The sequence below is a fragment of the Lathyrus oleraceus genome, chromosome 6, assembly GCF_024323335.1.
Source record: "Lathyrus oleraceus cultivar Zhongwan6 chromosome 6, CAAS_Psat_ZW6_1.0, whole genome shotgun sequence".
Classification (NCBI taxonomy): Eukaryota; Viridiplantae; Streptophyta; class Magnoliopsida; order Fabales; family Fabaceae; genus Lathyrus; species Lathyrus oleraceus.
Genome location: NC_066584.1, coordinates 278669763 through 278694456, shown reverse-complemented (window position 1 = coordinate 278694456; position 24694 = coordinate 278669763). Strand labels below are relative to the sequence as shown.

Genomic DNA, 24694 nt, shown 5'->3' with positions numbered 1-24694 from the left:
CATAAAGCATGGTTAGTAATCATATTACCAAACAGATTCATCCCATCAGTGGTAAGTCCAAGCCTAAGGTTTCTTGGCTCAATGGCAAAATATGGAAACAACAAATCAATTTCCTTCCATTGAAATGAATCATCTATATCACAAATTTTTCCATCGCACATTCTTTCATCTGCATGCCATCTTTTGAACCTTTGAATTATCAGTAGGTGTCACATCACCTTGGCAGGAACACCCTTTATGGTTACATCATCATCATCTTCAACACTATTGTCCTTCAACTTGTAGCGTGACGCCCCACACCCCGGGAATTTCTTAAAGTTTTCACACTCTTTCTTGTATAATATGCAATCTTTACGACATGCATGTATTTTGATATGGTCTGAACCCATTGGACAATCTTCTTCGCCTCATAACTATGGTCGATAACATGTTACATTTTGGAAGCATTTCTTGCAACCTTTCAAGCAATTCAATGAAACTTCTACTTGTCCACCCACTTTTTGTCTTAATATTAAACAGTCTTACCACAATTGACAATCTTGTAAAATATTTGCATCCACTACAACAAACAAGACCTTAGACAGCGCTTTTTTTAGCCTTAGACAGCGCTTTAAAGCGCTGTCTAAACCTCCGTTGCTAAAGGTTTAGACAGCGCTTTTTTAAATCTTAAAAGCGCTGTCTAAGCCCCCCCCCCCCTTAGACAGCGCTTTGGCCAAAAGCGCTGTCTAAGCCCCCCCCCCCCCCCCCCCCCTTAGACAGCGCTTTGGCCAAAAGCGCTTTATAAGACCCTCTTATTTTAAATTTTTTAGGTATACCTTAGACAGCGCTTTTGAAAAGCGCTGTCTAAACCCCACCCCCTTAGACAGCGCTTTGGCCAAAAGCGCTTTCTAAGACCCTCCTATTTTAATTTTTTTAGGTATACCTTAGACAGCGCTTTTCAAAAAGCGCTGTCTAAGCCCCCCCCCCCCCCCTTAGTCCCCCCCTTAGACAGCGCTTTTTACAAAAGCGCTGTCTAAGGTATACGAAATTTTTTGAAGCTTTTGTTTTAAACCACATTTTTTCCAGGTTTATAAACCAGAATTTCTACCTGTTTTCAACCAGATTTTGACAGACAATTATCACATTTTATATATGCCATTTTGGCCTTTTTTCTACCAATTTTTGGCTAACAAATATATATATATACCAATTCAAACCAATTTTGCCTTAAATGTATCAAAATATATACAAATTTATGTACACATTTACAAGTCATAACATATACTACAAATGTACACATTAATTACACAAATTTATGAACAAACATTGAGCTTTATCAAAATTAAACTAAATATTTGTACTAATCACCATGTTAATGCCTATTATTAGGTTGCCATGGCAGTAGTAGCAGCTTCAAGCAGCCTCCTAGCATCTGTGCCGTGTTCAGGTAACTCTGCAGGGGTCTGCCAAAAATTACAAGCAAGGAATTAATTGTTATTAAACTCCTTTAAGAGCAAGGAATGGATAGTTATTTAAAAACAACAAATATACCTTTCCATATAAGTTTTCCTTTGTGGCTGATGCACCATTAGAAAGCAACAACCTAATTACATCAGCATGCTCACCTCTTGCAGCATGATGAAGAGGCTGCAAAAATGGTGACAAAATATGGCAAACAAATCAGAAGAAATTAAGTAAACAAAGATGAAATAGGACTAGGAATTGGGATTGAGCCGGTATCTCTAGACATTCGACTCCCCCACCCCATCCTAAAGAAACACAGATATTTATAGTAGATTATACTATTAGTAGGATTGACTTAAGCCTCATGAATAGAAACTTAAATTTTAAGAAGGGTAAAAAAACTCACAGTATCACCCTCAGAATCGACTGATTCTAACATCCTTTTTATATGCTCGGCGTCATTAGCTCTGTTAAGTAGAAGTTGGACTATCTCCAAAAACCCTGATATTGCCATTCAAAGTAGAACAACATCACAAATCTCAACCAAAAATACAAAGAGATTTCAACGTATAAAACATGATTTCAAGTTAATTCCACCTCCTGCACACGCATCGTGTAAAGGAATTGCTCCATCCTCATCTTTAGCCTCCAAATCAGCTCCTCTTTCTAGTAGAAGCTGCCGTTCATTATACAAGATCAATAATTCACGTGTTTCAAAACAATAAAAGAGAAAAAATTGAAGGAGCAAAATAACAAACCTGTGCGCATCCAAAATGGCCGTACAAACAGGTCAAATGAAGAGCGCTATCCCCATCCTCCAAAGGTTCATCAATACTACCACTCAAGTTATCTGAAATTATGCCAACACGTGGATAACCATCATCAGAATTAACAAAATGACATCCATTAGTTACCCAATATTCTAGTTAGCGTGTCTTTTAGCTCACATATCAAAACATAAAAGCTATAGTAGATCATTCAATGGTCATGGTTCAATTCTCAAAAGAGACTAAACCAGGATCAAAATACTCAAAATTACCGAACATTAGACAGTGTATTCATGGTTCAACCAATTGCAATATTCAAAATAATGAAATAACCATAATTTTCTCTGCAAATCATCTCAAACCTCCTCCAATTTAAAAATATATCCTCTACAATTATTCATATCAAGAATCAATTTCCATAAAAATAATACAGTTTATCTAAAACAATAAAATTCATAGAGCTACAACCATGTTCACTCATCATTGGCAATTGACAATAATATATCTCACAAGTTATATATCTATCAAATAACAGTAAAAAAATAGGGTTTTGGATTCATAATTTTCTATGGAGAAGTAGGGTTTAAGAGAGAGGTAAACATTGAAGTAAAACAGAGACTAAAGAATTATGATGTGGAAGAAGAAATTGAGAGAAAGGAGAATAGAAACGATTTGTAGCACTTATTCTTTGAAAAACCAAGCTTGATATATACCTGTATCATACTTGTTGCTATCAATATCTATGCCAATAACCCGTGATGCACCAGCACTTTTTGCACCCTCTGCAATCTGTCAAGTACAAATTATGAATCATAACAGTAGCACACAAACAGGGAAAAACATGAACATCTGATATTGTAACTTTAGAAACTTACAGCAAGACCAACAGTTCCAAGGCCGAAAATTGCAACAATTGACCCTGGCTCAACTTTTGCAGTGTTCCAGACAGCTCCAAGGCCTAAAAAGTGAAGAAATAAAATAGTAACCATAAACTCGCAATAACAAGTGAACCAGGTTTAGGAAGGATACATATCCAAGAACACGTATTAAGGAAGAAATATAACAATTAACTAATAAGACAATCAAAAGCAAACTTCTTATTTCAACCCACCAATCTCCCCCCGGTATTGCACCCCTGGTTAAACCATCATTCTCCATGGAGCCATGACCTACAAATGGTGAGAAACAATGCCAAGGTAAAGTCAACATGTGAGTGAATGCCTAATGAAACAAAGCAAGATATGAAATGCAAGAAAATAGTCAAGAAATTCGGCAGCATAACCAAAGTCAGAACCATATTGTACTGTAAGCCAAAGCATATGATACACAAGCTGCACTACACATGATCATGGTTGTGGAATACAAGAGTTTAACAAAAATTCAGAATCATGAAAGATCCTTGCAAGGCATACTGACCTGCTATGATCTTACTGAACTACATGAAGCTAGGGATACACATTCTGAAAAATCACTGAGTTAAGACCAACATGTCCTAGTCCCATGAAGCATTGTCCTCCATACCTGCACATAATGGGACCTAGCAAACCAAAGTTGCACATCAAGCAAAATCCTGCTACCAGTCAGTAAACATTGGAACCATTCACAACATGAAACTAGTCAACATGCTCAACCACTATGGACAATCCAACAATCACATGGATAAGCCAAGGCATTATGGAATTACCTTGCAAAGCTGCCAACAGATACTTATTATACCAGCCAGGATCTTGCAGCTAGCCATGAGCAAATAAGACCATGCCACAAATCCTGCAATGTCAAGCCAGTTCCAAAGTGGTCAACCAGAAGATAAACCCTGAACAAATGGAGATAGTGTTACAGTACAGAACATACCATCAAAATCAGGCTACAATGCTGACCAAAGCAATATACTCATAGAAGTCTTCGACTACTTGGGTCTCTTTAAAAGTCTCTTGATGTCTCGTCCATGCTCACTTCAATAGAATCAATAAATCAAATATTGAGTCTTCAAATTTCAAATTTGGATAACAAGCTTCACCATCCTATGATAGAAGAAAAAAGAGAATAGAGAATGCTAACTGTGATATGGTATAACATATATAGTTAATGGAAATTTTTAAACTACTATAAGAATCAATAAACTAATTAAATTACGAAGTGCATGATCAGGGTTAAGCAATGAGAAGAAAATTCACAATCCCAATCAGATAAGTGTATGACATGGCAACCGCGATAAACATTAGCGAAACTGTTTAGAAGATCTTATAGAAATAGCTTATGACATGTCCATAAGTTGTTTTCAACTTATAACGGTTTGTTCGACCTTAAGCTTGTGCCGGCCCTAACCCTCCACTCGTTATTGCAGGAAGGTGACAGTGAGGATTCAAAAGTGGAAATATCGATTTGAAAATGACTTCTTAAATAAAAGAAAACTCACCGGTGGTAACAGGTCCAAGAGTGGCTTGCTTGTACAATCCATAAAGGATAAGCAAGTTTTCATTTGATGGACTCTCTTTTAGAGTCTTGACTTTCGCAGCATGCTCCTCAAAATCCTCCTGCATCACATTAACCAAGTGTGTAATGCTTGAAGTAATCATTTACTTATACTTATAAGCATAATATCAAGCACATGCAGAATTTTGATACTATTTCTATGAAAATGAAAAACATCACATGTTATGTTCATGTTCAGTACAGAGATCAGATTTAACATTCCTGCATAAAATTCAGCAAACAGTTTGAATCACATCATTTGAATAACAGGGTTTTTTCATACTGATAGCATTGAACAATTCCCAGTAACCGATTGCTGATAAAGAACTCCCCCAATTATAGTAAAAAGCAAACAAACCAGACCAGCAGGACTAGCATGCTTATCCCAAATCGTCACATTAATAGCCACCGTGAGAAACTTATTCACAACCCCAGTAACCGTAAAAGCAGTAGCCGAAACCGCTTTTCTCGCAGCAAATCCAAAGAAACTGATAAGCAAACCAAACACACAAGACAAAGAAACCGCAAGAAACGCATTCATCTCAAACAAACTCCCGGTACTCGAATTAATCGCATTCGAAACCTCAAAATTCTCTCCAGTTAGAAACCAAAAGAAAGGAGCAATCATTAAAGACAAGACATTGTTATAAAGAACAAAACCCCAAGTATTCAACCCAAGACTCATAACCATATGCTTGATATAAACCATCTCCGTAGTAATCGTAACCAAATAAGCAAAAGCCCATGAATAAGCGGTAAGAGTAAAACCCGAATCGGTAGCAACATAACCAACGGCACCAGCAAGAATAACAACAAGCGAGAAAAAAGTAAGGTTAGAAGGCGAAGGTTGACCTCGAAAAGCGGTATCAGCGAGAGCAACAAGAAGAGGGGTAAGAGATCTGAAAACAATGAAGGTATCAACGTTAGCGTGACGGAGTAGATTCGTGTTGGTGAAGATAGCGAGGAAGAAAACGAGTGCGGCAGGGAAGAATTTCTTGGCGATCGGAATGGTGAAAGGATCGTGATGAAGAAACCCTAATTTTCCGAAAAGGTAAACGCCGAGAGCTGAAGTGAGGTACTGTAAAGCGGTTAAGAGACCAGGGTAGTTGAATTGAGTGATGGCGTATTTGTTGATTATCGCTAACAAGCTTGAACAATGGGGTTTTTAGGGTAGTTGAATGAAGTGGATCACCGACACTAGAGAAAAATGGGGTTTTTAGGGTTGATTGGATTGGAGGAAATTGGTGTTTGTGTGTGTGTGTCAGTGAAGTGTAAATTGGGAGCAGAATGAGTAGAGGAAAAATGAAGAGGGAAAGAGGACAGCGCTTTTGGTTTTAATTTTTTTTTTAATTTAAAGACTTTAGACAGCGCTTTATCAAAAGCGCTGACTAAGGTCTATATTTAAAAGCACTTTCTAAAAGCGCTGTCTAAGGGGGGGTCTTAGACAGCGCTTTTAGAAAGCGCTGTCTAAGACCCCCCCTTAGACAGCGCTTTCATTATTTTTTTGGAACATTTTCCGTGTTTTATTTTAATTTTAACCTTAGACAGCGCTTTCTTTTAAAAGCGCTGTCTAAGATGCGCTGTTAAAAGTCATTTTTGGCGTAGTGATCCCAAAAATAATGCTTCTTCCATGTCACTTTGTAAAGTATCATACACATGAGCTTTCTTAAAAGAATCTACTCCAATATCACAAATCACATCTTCTAGGTTATCATTCATATCTTCATCAACTTTAACTCTATGTGACACATGTCTTTTTATTGTCACTTCATCATGCCATACCCATTTTGTATAATTTTGAATAATTTTATCACAACCTAAATGATTGAATATTTCTTTCTTTGGATGTTTTTGCATATTTCGACATATTTGACATGGACAATAAAAAATCTCATTATCTTTAGGAAGATTTATTTCCGCGAGTTAAAGAAATTAAATCACTCCAAATCTCACACTCTTTACTTAATCTATTGACTTTTATCCAACTACAATCAATAATCATGTACCTTCTTAAAATAAAATAAATTAAAACCATACACAACCAACAAAAATGAAATTCCATATCAATAAAACAATAATAACACTAAACCTTCAATCTCAACACAACCCCTACAAATACTACAAAAACAACAACATTATACCCTAAGTGTCAACAACAATAACAATAACAACAACAACAACAACAATCAACAACAACAACAACAACAACATTACTCGTACAATCATGAAGAAAGTTTTCCATACCAGAAACATGATGAGAGAGTCAAAGAAATATGTTTGTTTGAGGTTCAAGTTTCCTTGTTCGAGTTTTCTTTCTCCTTAATTTGCTTTGTTCGACTTGGAGAAGATGAAGAATGGTGTTTCGTTCGTTAGGCGGAGAAGATGAAGAATGGTGTTTCGTTCGTTAGGTGGAGAAGATGAAGAATGGTATTTCGTTCGTTAGATGGAAAAGATGCAAACTAGTGTTTTGTTAGTTTGTTAGGGCGTAAAAAGTTTCTGAGAAATGAAAAAGTGAATAAGAGTTAACATTTTGATATTAAAATAAATTTTTGTTTGAACTTTATATCTTGATTGGTAGCAAACACCGAGGAAAAATTGATTTATATTGTAATTAAAAAATTAAATAAAATAAGAGTGTCATTTTGGTTCTAAACAAAACCTGAAACTGTAGGACCTGAGAATAGAAGCTCAAATCATGAGCTCTATTTCCCTTCGTTTTTACCAAAAACTGAAGGAATATATGATTTATATTGTAATTAAAAAATTAAATAAAATAGGTATTCCATTTTGGTTCTAAATAAAACTTAAAATTGCAGGAGCTGGGAATCAAAGCTCAAAGCCTGAGCTTCATTTCCTGTCAGTTTAATAAAAAAATTGAGGGATAATATTTAATTTAAAGTAAAATAAAATTAAAAGATTGCGCTTTGAGGCATTTGACCTTGATTTTTAATTGACTTATGCGAGAGCTCTGTCATAAAATGTATTATTTGTAGTAGTGAGATGTTACTATGTTTTATACATGGTGTATCCCCAAATATGACTATTATCTAATAAAATACATAATCCCTTAATACTTTATCTTTGAGACATAAGATAATGATACTTATGGTCTTATTCACAATCTTAACTTGTGTAAGGCTTGCATCAATGTCCATTTCTTCAATGCTTCTACACTCATTGGTTGAATTAGTATTTCTTGTATCTTCACCTTCTATACTCCTAAGTGGTTGACTCCATAAAACTTCTTGATGTCCCATTGTAACCCATGATGCTCACTTGTAAACTCAACCCCTTTTCTCCATGGTTGGAGTCACTTGTTATGAAAATAAGTATAAATGATATTTAAACCCACTAGAACTTTGATGTCACTACTACGTAAAAGTCATTTCATAATGGTTGAAAAAGGGATACCACCACGTCTGACCAACCGTTGTGAGGTAAGGGGTGATTGTATGTATGCTACTTTCCACTACGGTCGTGTGACCGTGATTATAAGCTATGTAGTGCGCTACCTACGACAACATTTACTTTAAACAGCCGTTGTGATATTCTTTAATGCATAATATTTAACAACAATTGATATAAACAATATTTGTGATATATACCTGAATTTATTATAAATTATGTGGAATGCTTATTTCGCCAATGCTCACTAAACATATAACCTCTCAATTTGATCTAAAATATTATAATATAACAAATTAAGTTATATTAGAAGAAAAAGTTCACATTCAATGCTAGACAAGAGTTCTTCAAATCCTTATCTGCATTTTGCTCTTTAACAGTTAGAACTTTGTTTAATGCTCCTAGTTCTTCAACCTCTCATTCCTTCACCTCTAGTTCATTTTGCAAAATATTATTTAATTTGCAAACAAAATTAGAGGTGGAAAAACACTCAAACCACATAAGATATAATAAACTCATCTTTTAAAGAAATATTAACAACAACGTTCGTCAACAACATTCATCAACAACAAACCTTAAACAATATACAAGATAAAATAAATAACTTTTATTAAAAACAACAAAATCATCAACACATAGCCTAAACTACATACAATATACAACTTTTATTAATAAGAACAACAACACGATATCAACTCATAAAATGTATTAGAAACGCACATGTTCCACAATGAAATGAGGATGAAGCTGAAGTGAGCGCTACAAACTTGTGTTAATTTTGAATGGATGTCATTCTGAGTCTTTCACACAAGTTTACAACGCTCACTTTAGCTTCATCTTTGTTATTGAAACAAACATCCCTACCTACAAGTCAAAACAAGCAGAAAGTTCGAACATTATAAAACAAGTTATTGAAACATAAAGAATAATATATAAACAAATTTTGAAACATAAACTATTCTGAAGACGAACCTGTAAGGTAGCCATTTGGTAAAATTTGATACAACAAAGGGAATCCTTCGAAGAAGAAGAGTTCGCTGCATAAGTTTGGGGTTTTCATACGAGAGAGACGAGTGATAAAGATGTTAGAGTTTTGTTTTGAGACAGCTTAGTGAAAGAGATGTTAGAGTTTTGTTTTGAGAGACAGTTGTAGTCTATTGAAGCGAGAGATAATTTCGCTTATATATAAATAAGTAACACCTTTCACCATAATTGATAATATGAACCGTGATGAAATGATTGCATCTTACACCACGATTGATTATAAAAACCATGGTGATATACAAGGTTAAGCCCATTATGTCACGATAAATAGAAAATTGTTGGTGTTGGGTTTCAAATCCTTTCATTCCATGTACATTTCACTACAGTTGTTAACTATGACGGTAGTGAAATGTGTTTTAGTAAACAAAAAAAAAACATTCAAAAAAAGAGTTATTACCACGATTAACAGAAAGACCATTGTAAAATAGGTATTACAAAATATCTATTTTGCAGTAGTATACAAGAGACGAATAACAAAGATAATCAAACAAATGATTTCGATATAATAAAAATATAATAGAAGAGAACACAAGAAATTCTTTACCTAAAAATATAACCAAGCGAGTTACATTTGAGGAAGGAAACAATCCTCCCCATCACTATACCTCAAAGAATTGTTATAAAAGTTATAATATAAATTAAACAAAATATCCTTTAAAGTTCCAATAAATAAACCCTATCTTTTATCTACAAATATTTCACAATCTCTCAAACTGTTACAAATATTACACTAAACCAAAATATTTAAAATATATCTCAAATCTCTTTGGTAACCCGAACCTAACCTCAAGAATATAATCTTAAAATGTATATATTTTACTTCTCCGTATGATTGTTTATTCACTTCCTACCACTTGTGTTAACAATAAATGAAAAATAGTCATATTTATAAATGTCATAACTTTAACTATCTCGAATCGCAAACAAACCAAAAGAAAATGGCAGCAGCTAAATATTTTACCATGCAAATTGTATACCTAAATAAAAAACACTTTTTTTCTATATAGAAACTTTTGACTTATGAGTGCTATATATAGCCAACTCTTTTTTCCATTAGACTTTTCCATTCTACCAACTACTCTCCTATCTGCAAACCAGTTTCTTCTTGTTATAAATCATTTTATGTAACTTCAAAGTTCAACCTAGTTTAAGACCTTGAACACACACACATAAGAAAACTAATGGCATGCCTAAACTGTCCAGCAAGTTCAGTTGAGTCATGACTGATTAACTCCCGGGGAAGTGGGAGAAGTTATCAGAATCAGCAAAAAGAGAGAGAGATTGCACAAACTCCAAAGAAATATTTATCTAATATAATGCTACCAATTACCCAACAGTTTCAAGCACTGTCGAATTCTCACTACAGTTGATATATTTATTATGATGAATGAAAATGAATGAAGAGTACTAATTATAGCTACATGAATTCCCTGAACTCAACTCTCGACAGATCAAATAAAGCTACCAGAAGGCCCCCCCTGAGATCTGAAAACTCATTCACATGAAATGATAAAACAGAAAAAAGATAAAAGAGAATATAAATAAATATATATTGCTACCTAAAATCCACTGGATAATTAATTGCCATCTATTTCAACATTTTCAATCTTCTCTCTAATTTCATATTTTTCTTTCTTTCTTAATTGTTTGTCATCACCATAAACGCGTGACAACGCGCATTCGTTGATTGCATGCAGTTACGGGTTTATGGTGAAGGCAGACAATTGAACCGAGATTGTATGCCTAGTTGGAAAAAAGTGAAAAAAGAAGATAAGTAATTTGAATTTACCGCAACAAAAGAAGACATGGAACATGATCTGCAAATCCATTACTAAGTCATAAATGAGTCACCTTCAAGTACACACACATATTTATTACAAATTGGACCGTGAATAATTGGTCACACAAACACAACATAAGCCTTTAGACTTTAGTTACTGCTGCTACTACTAACAGCTACTTCAAATTAATTGCTCTCTATCACACTGCTCCTGCTACTTCACACCTTCAACTGCAGTTTCTCCAATTCCATTGCATATCTCACACTGCAGTAATCACAACTTCTGCATCATACCAAGTTATAAACAAAGTAAAACAATCAAGAAAAATTATTCAGACATTTATATGGATATATCTTTTAGGGTATGCAATTAATGTATCCAATGTTACATGTAATCACTAGGTAATTAATTAAGTTTCCCTAAACTTTAGTCCAGTTGTATGAGTTAAAACGTTGAAAGAGTCCGTATATCATAGTTCAATTAACAGAAACTGATATTGCTAGGTTGGACGTCGTCATCATCAGGGTTTTAAGTTTCAACCCTAGGTTTCGACTTATTATTATAACTTTGTCTACTAACAAAAAAACTCGAAAGAGTTTTAAGAAGGTCCAGAGTTGTTTGATTTCTCTTAACAAAACAAACACTAATGCAATTCGTAATTAGATCGCATCTCAATAGTATTTGATTGCATCTAGTCAACCTCTATTTAAACCTTTGTTTGTGTATTAGTAGATATAATTTACATTTTTCTTTATATTTAAAAGTTAAACCTAACTAACTAAGCTTAAACTCTTTCTTTATAAGAACTTGTTAGTTGTTAGTTATTAGAGCGATATGTGAGTAATTTTAATCTAGGTTTGAATCATGAAACTCCTTAGTGAGTCTATAGGATCAACTAGTAGTTGATTTCTTTGAACAAACTTTGAGTTAAATCCTTATTACAACATTCTATTACTTGTAACGGCGCAGCTTGTCGTCTGTTTGCATGTTATTTCTGTATAATCTGTATTATATATCAATATTATATATCAAGAGGCTAATTCATATAAAATAACCTTATGATTTAGAACAATTTGATCTCAATATTGTGAATAGAATAGAAATATATTTGGTTCATGACACACACGTGTATATATATATAGTTACTTAAGAAGATCGAATGGAGTACGTTGGTTGTAGTAAACTACTTACACACTAGTGATCAAGATTGATCAGTTCCAGTTGCATTTGAAGGTGGTGGCGGCGGCGGCGGCTGAGGCGGACGTTTTCTCTTCTTTTTCTCATAACTGATACCTCTAGCTTTAGCCTGTGAATCCCTAACTTCACGAAGGTAAAGTCTAACAGCACGAGCACCAAAAGGATTAGCTTCTGGTTTGCCACCATTCTCTTCAAAAGCAGCTCTAAGTCTTCCTATGAGTGCATCAAGACTCCCCCACGCTTGGCGTAGAGGACAAGGACAAGGTGCAGGTGGATTTGGATGACCAAAAAATGGACAAATCTGTGTGTGAACTTTTGTTTTTCCAAACTGGTCAAGATAGCGCAAGAATTCAAGGACATGAGCACCACTGCAACGTGAGAGTGAGAGTGGTGGTCTATGGTTTCTTAGGTATTGTCCAAAAGTGTTCCAATCTCTTCTCTTTTGATTCTCATATCTACTCGGTGTTGTTGTTGATGGTGAAGATGGTGATGTTGTTGTTGCGGTTGATGATGATGCTGATGTAGTTGATGATATTGTCATCATGGATGATGATGATGAGGATGAGGATACTATTATGCTCATAGGGTTGGTGTTGATCATGTCTTTATTGTTTGATGAAGATTCAAATTCTTGAAGAGAATTCATCATTAATTTACTGTTTTTTTTCTTCTTCTGATCCAGCTAGATTGGATCTTTAGTGAGGAGGTTTTTGAAAGTAAATAGTAGGGTTTGATTATTTTTGAAAAGGTAGGTTATAGTAGTTGAATTATGAGAAGAGAAACAAGAAAAATGATATCAAGAAAGAGAGAAAAAAAATTAAAGTATGTAAATGCTTCAAGAGGTTTTGAGAGAGAGAGAGATGAAGAGTGATTTTGAAGATTTGAAGGAAGATGATGATGAAGTTATAGGTGAATGAAAGGAAGTTGGAGAGAGATGAGGGAAGAAAGGTAGGGTAAAAGAACAGTGGAAGATTATAAGCATTTTTTCTTTAGATGTTTCTATGAATAACTTTGGTTTTTGTTAACTCCTAGAATAATGAATGGTTATTAGTTTGTACTTTGTAGTATAAGGTGCTTTAACAAAGTGAATTACCTTAATAATGAATCATACTTAAGGTTTTTTATAATTAATTGAATATATATTTTGGAGATTTATCCTTGAAGTTAAAATGATCAATTTTAAATAATATTTAATATGAATTCATTTCTAAAACTAGATGAATTAGAACTCTAAAAAGATATTTATTTACTTTTAGTTTATTGACAACTATTAGACTTAAATCTTTATCATATGTTAACATATTATTGATTAAAAAAATTATTTATGATAATATTATATTTTTGAATAACAATTAAATATATTAGATAAATGAGCAAAAAAAAATTCAAATCTAATACAAAAGGATAGAAGAAAACAACTAATGAAAAAACATGTGTTTAAAATAATTCAAATTTTAACTAAAATAATTATTGATAAAAATGGTGAATGAGATGGCTTATCTGATATGTATTAATTTAGTTAAATATTTGTAAATTGTTTGTCTTAGAATTTAATTTATGACCGTATTTTTGGAGAATGGATGTGATAATTTAATTGTTATGTGATTGATAATAATTGATTAAATGAATGTAAATAGTTTATCTAATATTAATTAATTTAGCTAAATATTCGTAATTGTTCGTTTAGAGTTTAATCTATGACGACACACTCGGAGAAAAAATATGAAAATTATAAGTGAAAGTTGAATTAAATGACATTTATATTTATATATTAATTGAATATTTGATATTTATAAATCAATAATTTTAAAAAATAATAATCATTGATAAAATTTTAACTTACATGCAAAACTTTGAATTTTGAAGACTTCTTTTACAAAATAAAAAACCTAAAGATTAAGAGAAAAAAATATGATTTTTTTGTTTAAGTGTTAGAATTCCTTGATTAGAATTTTTTATTGAAGTAGAATATTGGATTATTAGTGTCTGTTTTTGTTTAATAATACTACTAAGAGTTAAACTAAAAAAGAAAGATGTTGATTTTGTTAAAAATGAAAAGAAATTTTTTAGGAATATGGCAGAAATAATTTCCGGAAAAAGGGAAGCAAGTGAGTTTGAATGAATGTATATCTGAGTGATGGAGCAAATAGAGAAAAGAGAGGGGTGTAATTGTGAAGTGAAAGAAACATTGTTTTGGCCTTTAGGGCTTTTGTGGAAATGAAAATAGGTTGATAGTGACACTGAAACATGACTGATGCAGACAGTATAAAGTGTTTTGGTAAATATATTTATATCAAAGAATAATATCATTTTCCTGCTTCTCTCTTTTCTCTTGATTGACAACTCCTTTCTTTAAATTACTTTTTTATCCTTTCATGTCCAACTTTACCTTCTTACATGCACAGTGATGATGATGCTGATCATAGTAGTATGTATATATCTATCTATCAACTAACTAGGGTTTGTAAGCAAATCAATCCATCATCTTATATATGGTTACTTTTTCATAAGTGCTAATCCCTATAGAATATCTTTTCTTCTCAATCATCAAATCATTGACTGCAAAAGTAGTAGTATTAACTTAACCAACCACCAATAGACTAGTTTATATTATTAAAAATATTCACTATATGTGTTGGTCTCAAACTGTGAAATTTTAATGTTTACAAAGTTTACAATATAATATGACACATGCGGTGTTTATTGTGTTGTTGATTTAATAGCTCACATATTAATTTTACACATTATTAGTCGTTACAATAGAATGTTAGGGAGAGAAGCTTCTCCCTTTCTCTAACACTTTGACTTTTTTCTTTCTTTTTTCCATCAACCTTAACATGTGTTCTAAGCCTCAATCAAAAGGATCCATGAAGTCAGCAGTAGATAGAAGAGGCGAGGATGAGTGATAGCATGTAAGTTCACACAGGCATCTTGTTTTTTTTTTTACTTCTTGTTTTCGAATAAGTTTGGTGCAAAATAGATGTATGAAGAGTTTCAAAATTACGGAGACATTGATGAATTGGCCATCCCATCCAAAAGGGATATAAGAGATAGGTGATATGAATTTGTTAGGTTTCTTTGATGTAAGAGATGAAGATTTATTAGTCGTGAAGTTGGATAACATCTTTATTGGTCGAAGGAAGATCTTAGTTAATGTGCTTAGGTTTCAAAGAAAACAGTCTTTTAAATCGGGTGAATCGGGGAGGAGAAAGGAATGGGGTAAACACCATACATTTTAAAAGGAAAAACCTAAGGTGTTCAATGAAGGCCCAAGATCGAATGGTGGGAACTCTTATGTAGAGGTGCTAAAGGCCGAGGTTGGTTCTTCTGAGAACAATATCAGACGTAAAGTTAAGTTCAAAATAGAGGAAGAAGAGTTCTCTAGATCTAGAAAGGCTTTTGTGGGCTTTGTTGAAAATCCAGGGATGACATATAACATGCAAGAAGAGTTCAACATGGAAGGTTATTGTAAGACTCCAATTTTGACCCTAAGATCTCTCATGATATCTCATCATATGCATTGCCCTTGGGATCACACCTTGGCATCCTCCTTACCCCTCATTTATTGGGTTTGCATTGGGAGAGATCATCAAACACATTTGATTGTATCATACTTTGTTTTTCATTGTTTACTAACTAAAATACCAAAAATATGTCTATGCAAAAATTTGTTTCTTTTGTAGGCAGTATGTGTGCTCACCTATGCTTCATCAAGCTCATATCTAGGGTTTGAGACCCTCAATGCAAGGATACTAATCAAGAGATGGTTCACATTGACTCTAGACATAATATATATATCCCCATGATCTTCACATATCATTTTGATCAAGAAATCATCAAGAGTTTGAAGCTTGTTTGTCTTGGAAGCCCTAATTCATCTAGGTATCTTATGTGACTTCCTCAGTAAGTTTCCTTAATATTTGATCAAATATTTCAAGGGATACTCCATATTACATCATATTATACATATTTGATCCTCCGTGATTCCAAGAGATCAAAAGAATTTCAAGTTTGCAAGTTGGTTCATGGTGGTTGACCATAGAAAGTCAACTGGTCAAAACTGGGGTTCACTAGAGCCTATCTCCTACAATTTTTGTCATATGAAAATGATTCCAAGAGAAAAGTTAATCTTTATGACATTCCAAACAACTTCCACGTTGAAGTCAAGAGCTAGTTTTGCTTAGAAAGTCATTGTTTATGGTGAAAGATTATAGGTCATTTTGTCTGAACCCTAGTTAGGAGGTCAACTTCCAAGGACCATAACTTGCTCAATTTTTATGAGATGAAGGCCATTCAAGATTCATTATAAATTTCAAAATGTCTTCTCAAAATTTTATTCTTTTAATAAATTCAAATTCAACTTGCAAGGGCATGTTCCAAGAGGAAACATTATAGGTCATTTTGGGCCATTACCATTGAACAAGTGATTTTCCTCAACTTCTAAAATGCATAACTCCTTCATGCAAAATCCAAATGAGGTCAAATTGGTGATCAAATTTAAGAGGTTTGAAAGAGATACAACTTTGATGAAGGAACGTTTTCCATTTGAAACCCATAACAAAGGTTATTCAAGATGGAAGAAGTGAACATTTGACTTGGTACTTAGAAAATTTTCAAACATGTTTGATTTCCCAAACTTCCACCTCAAAATTCATCATGATCCAAACTTCAAATGGAAAGGTATTCCACATGAAAGTTGTTATCCTTGATCTCACCTTTCGAAAAAGTGCAAGATCATCTCATTTGGCCAAGGATTGATGGACTTGCGCATGGTTTCTCTTCAAAGATTCATTTGGATGAATTTCATGTTCACATTCCGATTACCATTGCACGGTCACATGACACAATTTCAGCATTGCACATGAGGAATTTTGGACCTGATTACCTCATTTCATGGGCCTATCAAACACTCATGCAACCATGCAAGGGTGAATTGCTATTTTTGGAATTTTGAATGAAAAGTGTGAAACTAATTGCATTGCCTATAAATGAGACCCTTCATGCTCATAATTATGGAGACCTTACCCAATCTTTGAACCTGCAATCCAAACCATCACCATTAGAGGATAATCTTGAAGGTTTTCTTTTCAAATTTGAGTTTCAAATCTCCTTCTGTTTTGAGATTGAAACTCCAAGAATCCAAGCCTTTCCTCGATCCAATTCAACTTCTGCAAGCTTCTGAAGTCAAGCCAAGCTCAATTGGAAGCAGGATCAAGCAAGTTTCAAGCTCACTCGAAGGTGATTTTCCAGAATTTTCACCTCTTCGATTCTCTCTCAATTCTTCACCATTCTTTGTGATTTTTGGTTGGCTGAAGTCCTACCAATGTAGGCAACAAGATTGAGTTGCTTTGAGGTCAAATCGAAGCAACTCAGTTCATGATCCTCAAAATTCAAATCCCTGTATCTTTTTATATACTTGGAATTGGAGAAAATTGAGGCCAAATTCATGATCCTAAGCATTTTCTCTTTGAAATAGTGTCCTTGTTTTTCATTTTCCATTGAGATGAAGTTGGACCAGTCCGATGGAGGTCACCGGAGAAGATGACCGGAGCCCTAGCTCCGCTGGTGTGTTGTCAGGCTTCCTGGCCATCTGATCATGTTTGAATGTTATAATCTGGACCATTGGTTTGCATTACCACGCGTACAACACGTTGACTTGTGTCCACCATGGAACACGCGCGTGTGATCATCAGATATGTCACCTCAATTAATGAGGGAGATCTGATGACCCTTGTTTTTTCTTATTTTATTTTAATTTCTGAATTTTCATTTAATCCTTTTATTTTGTTTAATTCATATTAATTTCATTTTTAATCCAAACAATATGGGTCTTTCACCAAAAATCTTTAAATATTTTTCTCTTTCATATTCTGAATTAAAATTATTTTTTTGGATTAATTTTGATATTTTTCATGAATTAAATGTTTTTGTACATATTTTTAATTGTTTAAAAATACTTCTAACTTTTCAAAAATTATGAATTTTTTTGCCTAAGGTCCTTTGACCGTGTTTGACCTAGGATAAATCTCTTGGCCATTTATCTGGTGTTTTAAAGAGATTTTAGGTTTTGACCAAATTAAAATGTATTTTAATTCATTTTTAATTGGATTTTTAATTGATTAAATATGTAAAAATTATGTTGAGTCATTTTTGTGGTCTTATGATGTTTGACTTTTTGTTTGGGCCTTGGTCAAGGTTGGTTTGACTTTTGTTGGATTAAAACCATTGGATTTAGGGGATTGATGAAATGTACATTTCATCTCCCAAAATGAATGAATGATTTTAATTTGATAAAATCCTCCCTTGGTCAATTTGTGTTTCTATCTTCCCCCTCCCTCTTCATCTTTATCCATATTCTTCCTCATTCCCTCATTGGACCAATGAAATCTCTAATGTCTTAAGGCTAATTGGTTCATCAATGATCTTGTGTCAGATGAACCAATACAAGTATGACTGAGATAGGTCCCTCCCTTTTGATCTTTTCTTTTAGCGTGTGGTATGTTTTAGGAGTTTGGTTCTTCATACCAAATCTCTAACATGCATTAACACCTAAATTTTTATTGCCCGACCTCGGATAGTTGTGAATTCTACGTAAGTCCAATTACGATTGCTTAACATAGAGCTAAATTTGACCCTAAAGGCATAACATTATAGTAAGTGAGATTGTAAGTCTCCCATTCTTCATGAAATTGTGTGGAAACTTGACTTATTTTCCTTTCATGAGAGCTAGTGACATACTTGTTGAATTATCCAAGTTGGACCCCTTCTCATGGAAGATGTCTTGGTTTAAGGATTCATACTTGTGAATGGATGGTTGAGTGTTCTCCAAAGAATGACGTAATCAATTAAAAAAAACACCACTAACACTTGACTATCCTTTGATTAACATTTGACTAATTCTTATTAATATTGTTTTACTTTCAAGTCATTTACTTTATGCAATTTAAATTTCAGTCATTTATCATTCATTGCCATTTACATTCCATTTAACTTGTTTATGTTTATGTCATTTTCACTTTGCTCATTTGAGCCATATCTTGTGATTGAATATTGTTTGTGCATTTTGGTTTTGTTTGTGGTCTTAGGACATTAAAATACTTAATAACAACAAAAACCCTAAAAATTTCTGGTGGACTGTTGAGCTTGATCTGAACTTTTAGATTTAGGATTAGGCAACATTCCCTGTGCAAAAAGGACTTGGCCAATGCCAATATTTTGAGATCAAGCTATTGTGAACTGAGCCTTCATCTGATGCAAGCCTTGGATCTTGTTTGACTTCATCTGCTACCTTATCTTTGTGCTAATTGTTATTTTGACCTTGTGTCAGATGTTTTGCTTTGAGTTGATCAAGGAATATTTCATCTGATACATGAGAAGACAAAGAGGACTGCTAGCTTTTGGGATTGCTTGCTTGGATGTAGCTATCTTTATTTGATGTCTTGATCTTCATGATGCCTGGATATTGCTAATTGCTTGTTGATTATTGCTCGATTCAAAGTCCAAAGGGAAAGTGAGTTTTCTATATGACATTCTTGCCTATTGGATTGCATCCCATTGGTCAGATCTTCTCAACTCTTAACTTTTAATTTGTGCTTAGGATAGTCTCTTCATCTCCTCCCACTTATTAAATTTCAAAATATCTCCCCTCTTTTCAAAAACCTTCTTTGCTTGTGATTTCAAACTGAGACCTTGTTTTAATGATTAGAAACTTTGGGCTTATGCCAATGAATTTTCAAACTCTTTCTTAAATCAAATTTGTAAATAAACTTAATCATGTTAACTTAAAATTTCAAAAGACAAAAAGAACTAACAACTCCATTAAAACTTTTGGGGCCTTTTGTGCCTATTTCTTATTAAACATTTGTTAAAAGCAATTCACCAACTTTGAAATTTTTACCACGAACTACGAGGTTTTGATCCCTCATTTTTATGTTGGTACGTAGGCACAAGTCCGAAGGTCTTGTCAAACACAAAAATATAATCAATGAATTCTTTTCTCATCTCCACACTCTATTTTTCTCAAACATCTTTTATACCAAAAACACTTACACACATAAAAAAGGGCTCCCTAGGAGTACCTAGGACACTTTTGGTGCTAACACCTTCCCCCTGTGTAACCAACCCCCTTATCTGTAATCTCTGAAATTTTATTAGTTTTGATTTGAAAACTTCTTATCTTTGGGTTTTATTCATACTTTTCCCTTTTCCTTTGGAAACAATAAAAGCGCGGTGGTGACTCTGATTTTACTGATGTGAAGCTTATCCATAGCTTGATGGTCATGAATTTATCGCTACAGAAATTAAGTGGCGACTCTGCTAGGGAGTAGTCCTCAGTGGATTTAGCCTACCTTTTTATGTATATATATTTGTATATTTGATGTTTGTATATTTGTTTGTATGATATAATCTGTCTCTTGTGCTTGGTGATCTCTGAGTGGTGAGATAAGTTCTAACCCAAACTTGAGCGCAATTAAGATATGAGGATGGTATAGTCATGTTCAACTTATGTGGAGTAGTCCTTAACAAGTTGGCTTGAGACCCATCTACTAAGTGGAAACCCTTTTTGGAGTTACTAATGTCACACAAGTTATTTGTGGTTAGGCATTACTTTCTCTGATTTGGGGTCCGAGAAGCTGAGGACCGTAGAACATTTAACCCAACTTGGCCTATTAAGAACGTAGTGCGGAGACTGTTCAGGTGTAGACTTGATAACAGTTGTTACACAATACTACACTCAGACGAGTTTCTCTTAAGAATATTATGGGTTGATGAGTCAGTCATCATAACCTGTAATATCCGATAGATGGGATTAAGACTCTGGGAACTTTTTAGAATATGATCTACATGTTTTTATCCTTAGTACACTCCTTTGGGATGGTTCTTACCTTGAATCCATGCTCATGACTCACAACAAACCCTTTGATTCTTGGTTAATCCGATCAAGTCTCATCAATATCAATGGAACTTGGGTGTTGATAAGGTGAAAATCATAATCCACCAAAATGGATGATTGATCTTGAGGATGACTTGATCCATCCCTTGACCTTTGTTTATGTTTGCCTTGTGTGTGATTCCTTGTTTGTGATTGTTGCATTCATACATACATGCGTATCATAACATTCATCTCTAGAAAATAAATTTCAAGGAACTGAGGTCTTATTTGCAAATATTTTCAAACCATGGGTTATGGATGATGGAACACTAAGAAGTACAATTTCAGATGTCCTGATTTGAAAGAGATAAGGAAGTTGTCATCCTTTGTATTAGACCCCTTGGACTTCAAGCAACATCATGGGAAGTTCTTGTATGTGTTATCTACTGATGTGGTTGAAGGACTTCTGAGTGTTTTGGTTCAGTTCTATGACCCTCTCTACTGGTGCTTCACTTTTCTTGATTATCAGCTTGTGCCTACGTTAGAGGAGTATGCCCATCTCTCGGGTATACCCGTATCTGACAAGGTACCTTTTAGTGGATGAGAGGAGAATCCCAGATCTCATATCATAGCTGAAGCTCTTCATCTGAAGAAGTCTGAGATTGATGCTCATTTGGTGAATAAAGGAGGTATTCTTGGGTTGACTTTTGAGTTCCTCATTGGAAAGGCGATTGTCTTTGCTCAAGCCGGTAGTATGGATGCTTTTGAAGCCATCTTTGTATTGCTCATCTATGGTTTAGCTTTGTTCCCTAACATTGGCGATTTTGTTGATGTTAACGCCATTAGAATCTTCTTGATTGGGAATCCTATTCCTACTCTGTTGGGTGACATGTATTTCTCTTTGCATTTGAGGAATTCTAAAGGTGGTGAGACTATTGTGTGATGTGTTCTTCTTCTGTACAAGTGGTTTATTTCGCACTTGCCTTAGACGCCTGTTTTCTTGGAGAACAAGCAATATCTATGTTGGTCCCAGAGACTTATGTCTCTCACTAATGATGATATTGTTTGGTATGATTCTGCATTAAGTATCTTGGATATTATTGATGGTTGTGGTGAATTCTCTAACGTGCCTCTCATTGGTACACAAGGAGGAATCAACTACAACTCTGCTTTGGATCGTCGTTAACTTGGGTTCCCCTTGAGAGATAGGCCTAATAACACTGTTAGAAGGTTTGTTTTATCAAGAGGGTAAAGATCCCCAAAATTTGAAGCAAAGGATGATACATGCTTGGCATAATGTGCATAGGAAAGGAAGATCCGAGCTTGGTCCGTGCAACTGTGTAGCTTTAGAAGCTTACACTATTTAGGTGAAAAAGAGAGCTTTAGAGCTGAAGATGCCATACGCATGTGAAAGACCTATGTCTTTGGTTGTGGTTGAGCCATCAACTCTCCCTAACAAAGATGTAGAGGAGTTGGAAGACGCACTCACCAAGATGAAGCAAGAGAAATATATGTGGGAAGAGCGGTCCCATGCTTTGAGCCGAAAGCATGAAGAGTTGCAACTTGAGTCGAAAGACAAGGATGCACTTATTGAGATTCTGGAAGATCGAGCAGTGAAGAGACAAAGAGAGCCAGAGGGTCCATCTTCCTCTAGTATGCCTCAGCCTCCCTGGGCTTGGAAGAAGATTGTTGATCAGTTAGTTCTTGAGAAGGATCAGATGAAGACATCCTTTGAGTCCGAGATTCAACACATCAGAAGGAAGTACGCACCCACAACCAGATCATCTGATACAGTTGTTATGGGATCCTTAGGATGATAGTTTCCTTTTCTCTTGTATTTGTACTTTGGTTTCTGAAATTGTACCAGTGTAATCCTTCCAATTTTTATGAATAAAAAGAGATGTTATGGTCAATCGATTTGTTATTGTTATTATTTGAATATATATATTTTCAAATGAAACTTCATATATTCCTTGAGATTAAAAAATCAAAAACATTTCATTTCATGCATCATGTGCATAACAGGTTTTCTTTCTCCAGATGTCTTATCAGTTCTTCTTCTATGCATCAGCCAAGCTGACTCACCGATACAATACTATTGGAAATCAACCAAGGATCATGGAACATCTAGAGCAAGAGAACCGAGAGTTGGATGACGAAATTTCCAGATTAACGACACTGATGGAATCTGTCATTGCTGCATAGAACCAGTCATCACCAACTCCCGCAACTCCTCCCCAGAGGAATCTCATTTATGAGGTTGCTACCTCAACTGTTCCCGTTGCTGCTGCTAGTCAATCCCGATGAATTTCAAGGTCCCTGACTTTGAAAAACATAAAGGGAATACTTGCCCGCTAAGCCATCTTGTTATGTATGCTAGAAAAATGTCTACTCAAACTGATAATGATCTGTTGTTGATTCACTATTTCCAAGAGAGTTTGACTAGAGCTACTTTAAGATGGTATATGGATTTGGACAGTACTAGCGTCCGTACTTTCAATGACTTAGGCGAGGCCTTTGTCAAGCAATACAAATACAACGTGGATATGGCGCCTGATAGAGACCAGTTGAGCTCTATGTCTCAAAAGGATAATGAGACATTTAAAGAGTATGCCCAGAGATGGAGGGAATTGGCTGCCCAGATTAGTCCATCATGTGAAGAGAAAGAAATGACAAAAATCTTCTTGAAGACGCTAAGTTCTTTTTATTATGAACATATTATTGCAAGTGCCCCTAATGACTTTATCGAAATGGTAAATATGGGGATGAGGCTAGAAGAAGGAGTCCGTGAAGGACATTTGTCTAAGGAAGAAGCATCGTCTAGCAAGAAGTATGGTGGGAGTTTCTCTAAGAGAAAAGAAGGAGAAACTAACTCAGTATCAGTAGGGAGGCAGATGAGGCCTCATGTCAGAAAGAGTTCTCAACCTCGTCAACATCAACATCAAGTTTCATCAGTAATTCCTATATTTTCCAACAATTCCAATAATGAATCAGTTCCGATTCAACAATAACTACAAAAAAGAACCACCACCAACAACAACAACAATAATCATCATCAACAAAGCTTTGAGAGGAAGAAGGTCTCCTTTGACTCTATTCCTATGTCATATGCAGAATTGTACCCATCCTTGGTTCTTAAGAACCTCATTCAACCAAGAAATCCTCCACAGATTCCTGAGCCACTTCCATTGTGGTTCAAACTTGAACTTCACTATGCTTTTCACCAGGGAACCCCTGGCCATGATATAGAGAACTGCTACCCATTGAAGTATGAAGTCCAAAAGCTTGTGAAGAGTGGAATGGTGTCCTTTGAGGACAGAGCACTAAATGTGAAAACCAATCATTTGCCTGCTCATGGTAATGCTTCTGTAAACATGGTAGATGGTTGTCCTGGTGAGTTCAAGATTTATGATGTCCGCTATATCCAAATATCCTTAGTGGAAATGCATAAAAGATATTTGTTTGGTCAGTGAATGTGAGCATGACCATGATGGTTGTGTAATCTGCAGTGTGAACCCTCGTGGATGTGTTATTATCAAGAGGGATATTCAAAGGCTGATGGATGAAGGTCTTATCCAGATTTTCCAGTCTCGTCATTTGGGAGATGATGTGAATGTTATTATACTAGTGTTCAACACCCCTGAGCGGGTAGTTATCCAGTTTGATAGTAGCAATAACAACAATGTCAATAGACCGGTATTGTAGTTGGTTAT

At 34.7% G+C, this 24694-nt stretch overlaps 3 protein-coding genes across 4 annotated transcripts; all 3 read right to left on the bottom strand.

The window, feature by feature from the left end:
* Positions 1–1181: 1181 nt before the first annotated feature.
* Positions 1182–4786, bottom strand: LOC127095167 (uncharacterized). Its single transcript, XM_051033897.1, has 8 exons — positions 4627–4786; positions 3086–3168; positions 2924–2999; positions 2202–2293; positions 2041–2119; positions 1850–1944; positions 1531–1626; positions 1182–1442 (listed from the first exon to the last, which is right to left on the bottom strand). The coding sequence occupies exons 1-8, from the start codon at positions 4784–4786 to the stop codon at positions 1365–1367; spliced, it is 759 nt and encodes a 252-aa protein (XP_050889854.1). The 3' UTR covers positions 1182–1364.
* A 158-nt stretch (positions 4787–4944) lies between these two features.
* LOC127092436 (GDP-fucose transporter 1-like) lies at positions 4945–5832 on the bottom strand (the record flags this gene model as incomplete). Its single annotated transcript, XM_051031306.1, has 1 exon — positions 4945–5832. A coding segment is annotated over one exon (873 nt), but the record flags the coding sequence as incomplete, so codon positions are not given.
* A 4898-nt stretch (positions 5833–10730) lies between these two features.
* LOC127097582 (protein LIGHT-DEPENDENT SHORT HYPOCOTYLS 4) lies at positions 10731–13060 on the bottom strand. 2 transcript variants are annotated; one of them, XM_051036084.1, is made up of 2 exons: positions 12104–13060; positions 10731–11194 (listed from the first exon to the last, which is right to left on the bottom strand). In XM_051036084.1, exon 1 carries the CDS (start codon positions 12756–12758, stop codon positions 12114–12116), a length of 645 nt encoding a protein of 214 aa, XP_050892041.1. In that variant the 5' UTR covers positions 12759–13060; the 3' UTR covers positions 10731–11194; positions 12104–12113. The 2 variants fall into 2 exon arrangements, with proteins under 2 accessions (XP_050892041.1, XP_050892042.1); XM_051036085.1 differs by having other exon boundaries at positions 10732–11176.
* Positions 13061–24694: the final 11634 nt, after the last annotated feature.

Bases quoted from the DNA above. Each gene is read 5' to 3' on its own strand.
- LOC127095167 (XM_051033897.1), bottom strand. From the start codon at position 4,786: ATGATTACTTCAAGCATTACACACTTGGTTAATGTGATGCAGGAGGAT. The intron at 3,000-3,085 runs GTAAGTTTCTAA...TGTACTTGACAG, and splicing joins TTGGAACTGTTGGTCTTGCT to ATTGCAGAGGGTGCAAAAAG. The intron at 2,120-2,201 runs GTTTGTTATTTT...AATGAACGGCAG, and splicing joins GCCATTTTGGATGCGCACAG to CTTCTACTAGAAAGAGGAGC.
- LOC127097582 (XM_051036084.1), bottom strand. From the start codon at position 12,758: ATGATGAATTCTCTTCAAGAATTTGAATCTTCATCAAACAATAAAGAC.